Below are 5491 nucleotides of genomic sequence, written 5' to 3' on the forward strand. Positions count from 1 at the left end.
ATGTTTCAATTGGGAGGTAATGTTCTTTAGTTTTTTTTTCTCCAGGCGCCAAATGTGTGAGATTTATAGCATGATTAAATATTATTATGATATTTATTACCTTGGCATTGAATCGTGAGATCGAGTGGTGCCTTCGCTCCTTGATTTCTCTGTTTAGTCCTTCCAGGCCTTTTTCGGTTGTTTTCCTCTCCGGTTCTCTCGATTAGGCGGAAGAGATGGCTGGTTGGGGGATGCTCTCGGGAATATAAAGAACGCAACACCAGATTTCCAGGGTGTAAAAAAGCGGATGGAGGGGCGGGGAGGGGGGTTCATGAGGTATGGATGATTGTAGAAGCTGCGGATATGGCGTGGGTCATTTCTTCATTCTGGAGCTGTAATTATTTACCGAGAAGCTTCTATAATTGTGTCTTTCCTCTGTTATCACGAGGGTAAGGGGGAGGATAGGAACATGCATGGAAAAAGACGGACATGTGTGGTGATCCATGGGGAGAGCGGGATGGTTTTGTTATGTCTTATAATATTATAATAATATTTATTATATACCTTGTCTTTACGATCAGTTTGGGAGAAGCGCCAAACTGGGGGAGGACGAAGCTTGCATACCTTTCCACGCCAGTCACGCCCTATCCCAGCCCGCTCTCCCTAACACCTGTGCAATTTATTGGTTTATTCCTAAAATAGGGAATATCATAGATTTGAAGGGGTTTACTCGTATATAGTGTTGGGAGATAGGTGGAAAGGGAAAGGTTGGGGTATACAAGATTATCGTAGGAGGCATCCTGCCAGAGATATCCTCAATTCATTGCCCGTGCTCACGGGAGAACGAAGGGCTTTTTTTTGGGGGGGGGAGGGGGGCATGCCCAGCAGGATTTGGACGGGTCTTATATTCCGGATGAACACCCCAAGACCGCCAAACACAGCCCGTACACTGAGCCACCCGGGTGCTAAAATATCCCCAGTGAGATGTTCTCAGCCGGAGGATTGTGTCCGATTTTAAAGAGGCTCGTCGTGAGGACGGCACTGGTACGACAAGGTGAAGGTGACTGACCAGGGACAATAACACAGTTCTTTGAAAGAAAGAAAGAAAAAAAAAGAAAAAAAAAGCCTGCAAGGCAAGCAATGGTGGAGGGGTGGTTTGGTGGCAGATGGCCATCTTCACAGACTAATTCAGCCAGTTTCGTACTAGAGAGTCTGCATAGCCTTCTGGATCTCCAGTTGCTTTCTCCATTCTTCTAAACCAAAGGAGAGAAATAAATAGAAAAAAAAGCTTTTCCTTTCTCTTTTCTCACTCTCTTCTACTATCATACCCCGCCGATTGCAAACCCCACCCCTAGGTGAGGCCCGGAGTAGGATCCTATCATACCGCCTTGTATGATAGTATCATGGTAACTCATAATGAGAGAAATTGAACTCCTAGGCTCCTCCTAATCGCACAGGGGTTCATTGGCCCTTGTCATATTAACCACTGCGCCAGCTAGGTATTTCAGACAGTACCAAAAGAAGGAATACTTATCCTGATACCAGGTGGATTTGGTTTGGTTTGCCTTCACCAAGTCTTGTACTCTAGTAAAAAAAATTATTATTATTATGGTTGGGCATCGAAGGAATTATTGGAGCCGATATATTAGGGATGAGAAAAAAAGAAGAAAAATCTAGAATATGCTGTTAGGAAAACAGAATTTGGGGGGTTACGAATCACAGATGTGCAAGTGCGAAAGCTTTCGGGGGCCCATACACTGATCAACTTATGACAGACGAGCACCGTAATAGAGGTAAAATAGGAGACAAATGTGTGCCGGCACGAGTGGCAGAGGTGACTTGCTTGGCTTCCTAGGAGGGATAAACAAATTCCTAAATAAATGAAAACTCTCTCGTGGACGTCATACTACGACATATAGACATCCCTTTGACGCAGCTTGTGGGGGGCTGGACGGCGATACCCAACAGTAACCTTTCCAGTGCACGGGCAAAGCGTCATGATCTCCCACTCAAGTAACCGGGGGTAGACAGACACGGAGAGCCTTCGGGGGCGGAAGAAGAGTGTAGATCCACTATCGGCCGTAGGTCCGGGTGCCTGGACTTCATCCCTGGGGCACAGATAACCAGAAGGGAAGGATGACAACTTGGAAAAGCTTGAAACAATGCCTGCTTGCAGATCGAAACCCCAACGAATGCTGTAAGAACAATGAGAAATTACTCGAGTACTAGTAAAATCTAATAACATAAGCCAAAGATTTTTTACTATAGCGTCGCCTTTAATCACATTCCTCAATTCCTACCACCATGGTGTCACAAAATACCAGTATCCTTATCATTAGCCCCGCCAAGCTATATTACCTTATCCCTTATCTTATTACTAGTATACTAGTTAGACACCGACCACCAGTCAGTCACTCAAGCAGCTTCTGACGCCACCGCACTGCCGCCTGTCGCTACTCGTAGTCCCCGAGGTCGAGTCAGGCAGGACTACCGGTACTCGTGTCTCCGCGCCAAGAATGGGAACCTCTTTTGGAATAGCACACCCGAACAGATAAAAGGTGTGGTGCTCGAGCTGCTTGAGAGAATTTGCCAGCGGAGCAGCATACCGGTGTCCTGCGAGAGTGATCGTAAATTTATCATCCGTTATGGACACGAGAATACTCGAGCGGATGGTGGGGGGTATGCTCAAGCATCTGATCGTGTTCATCGCTGCTAATCATAAATAATAATTAGACAATGGCTCTTCCTTTCGGACTGCAAAGTCCGGATGATATGAATGAAATGGAACCATGCTAGGATTAGATGAAGGACCTATCGTGCTGTATAATTTTATAAGCAGCGGTGAGGAAACAAGGCAGCATGTAATGTTTGATAGAGTCATTCAATCTTAGGGTTGAAGGGTATTGCTGTTGAGGTTGGTGATATTTATTGCTCTCTCTATGGTGGCGGTGTATACATACCTCTTCAACTCCATACTTTTTATGGGCCGGCGGGGGCTATTCCTAACGAGGTGCCCATTCTTGGCTCGGAGACCCGAGTAAACTCGGGTGTAATTGCTGTGCCGGATCGGAAAATCCGAAGTTTGGGGGATCTAGTGAATCCGAGGATGCTGGTTTTAACCCCTGAGAGGTATGGCGTTAGGTGACTCGACTCGGCCCAAAGCCTACCTATTCGTTGAAAGTTCGCACTGAATATTTGATGAATGCTATCGACGTTCATAACTACAGAACTTTATGTATCATGATATTATGATACGGTAGTCTCCGAATACCGTGTTGAGCCACAGAGCTTTCTATATTAGGCTGGAAAGTGATCATGAGCCACAAAGTTATGTTGAGCTGCAAAGCTATATCGAGCTGGCGGGCACTCAACTGAGTGCCCCGGTTTGCGAGCAAGTGGCGTGTGTGTATATATCGACCGGACCGAATAGAGCACTAGGATATGCGCCAACAGATTCTGCGCATGCATGACTGTACTGACATGGTATGTTACTCCCACTACTATTTCTTATGGCCGTGGGGTTAAAAGATCCTAGTGTGCAGATCTTAGTGGGGAATCCGAAAGTGTAAACCACAAGATATTTGTATCATATGAGAAAGACACTCGGGAACTCGCCTGAGCATTGAGCTTCCTGGAAGCTATAAGTCATCTCTGCCTTCCATATCTCAAGAAACCTGGTCCCTACCAGAATAAGTGCCTCGAGAGACACTGGCCATGGGCGGGGCCGAATGTCACGACCACTAGGCGCTATCCTTGGACATATCATAGATAACGAGATGATTCCCTATGTTCTTTCCTTTGAAGCGCACTTGCTGTGGGATTCTCCCCCGAATAGTTGTGCCAAACCTGGTAATATAGGTGAAGGGGGAAAGGAAGAGGCCATAACGGGCGTTAGGGGTTTGAGGATTGTAATGATACTGAATTTGTGGGAGAAATGCCGCTAGCTTGCCAATCGAATAGCAATCGTGAATGTGCGAGTAATTTATCCGTGTTTTGGGATTAACCTATATCGAGTGATAGGGAACTGCCCAGCGTCCAATCTGCCCTCAGTGCCTTAGACCATCAGAATGTCTCTTGATTTTTCCTTCGCGCCTCCCACGCTTGGGCGAGCAGAAGATATCTCTGGATATCTGCGGGCATTGGCGAAGCACCCACCAGCAGCATGGCATATGCCGAAAAACTGGCGGCGTCGCCGAATATCCATGAAGCCTGCAAGCTTTGGAAAATCCGGGCCCACAAAGCACAGGTCAGTGGTCTTACTTCAGACCCGGCCTGGCCGTAACGTATATCTGCAGACCATCCACAAGTTAGCCTAGCCGCCTACAAGAATTGATGGGGAGAGGGTGACTTGAACTACTCAGTAAGAACAGCAGGTAGGCTATTGTGCTTGGTTTAATAGCTAAGTCGAGGGGTAAGGGTGGTCTACGGTGGTTAGTGGTTAGTGGTTACGATACGGGCGACCGACAAGGGTCCCATCAGCGATAATGCTGGAGAATCGATTGTTGGTATGGTGGTGGCTAATCTTGCTAATGTTTATGGCATAATCGTCATTTGTAACTCCTTTATGCTCAAGTCTGCTTGCCTGACTACTCCCCTGTCACGCATCACAAATGGGCGGAATTACTTGCTTGGCCTAAACCCGGGAACAACTGATCACCAAGTAGTAGCCGGACAAAGGCACTCCAGATGCACCCATCACAAGTACAAAACAGTCTACTTAGAGGATACTAACACAAGAAAGTTCATCACAAATATCACAACGCCGTTGGAATTTAGTAACATCGAAAAAAAGTTGGGAAACACGAAACCATGCTAAACAAAGACTAGCCAGATGCCGCCCAACCCCAGCTCCTTGCCCCACCAATACCGTATTTAAGAAAGTGGAAAAAAGAAAGGAAAAGGAAAGCAAAAGGTAGAAAAAAATTACGATGGCGTGTAAGATTGCCCCTGTTTTTTTTGTTTCATTGCCCACTACGAAGGTAAAAAAGAACAACGAAACAAGTCACGGTTCCCGCAGAAACAAGACATGGAACCTAAACAGCTTTCCCCATTTTTTTAAGGGTTTGTTTTTTTCGATTCTCGCCCATAAGACATCGCCCGGTTTCCAAGTTAACCCGAAGGCTATCGGCAGGCAGGTGGAAAAGAAGAAAATGATCGGTTCTAGAGGTGATTTAACGACTAAGGAAAAATTCAGCGTCAGCAAGCCTCGTCGATATCCAAAGGTTTAGAGCGAGGTACTGACTCCTCCGCCCATTCGTTCTCGCGTCTGATTTGTTCCTCTTCATCCGGTGTAAAGTCATTCTGGATGTTGAAGGTTTTGCGAATCTCCTCAGGAGATTTTCCTTTGATCATATTCGCAACCGTCTTACAACCAACGTCAAGAAGGGGCTTGATATCGAGATAATTCGCGGCCTAATGCAAAAATTAATCCATATGATTAGTGCCAAGATAAAGCAAGGTGTCTTTAGGCATTACCCGTCAGTTGATCTCGCTGATACTGCAGTAATTATCA

The 5491-nt window shown here is 46.1% G+C and overlaps 1 protein-coding gene; it reads right to left on the minus strand.

Annotated features, from left to right (window-relative positions):
* Positions 1–4720: 4720 nt before the first annotated feature.
* GSTUM_00006439001 (uncharacterized protein) overlaps positions 4721–5491 on the minus strand; it is a 1587-nt gene continuing 816 nt past the window's right edge. The window contains exons 4-5 of the mRNA XM_002838646.2: positions 5222–5391; positions 4721–5157 (exon numbers count right to left, since the gene is read on the minus strand). Of these exons, the coding sequence (XP_002838692.1) occupies positions 5151–5157; positions 5222–5391 (177 nt within the window). The 3' untranslated portion in view covers positions 4721–5150.

This window comes from Tuber melanosporum (genome assembly GCF_000151645.1).
Source record: "Tuber melanosporum whole genome shotgun sequence assembly, scaffold_27, strain Mel28".
Classification (NCBI taxonomy): Eukaryota; Fungi; Ascomycota; class Pezizomycetes; order Pezizales; family Tuberaceae; genus Tuber; species Tuber melanosporum.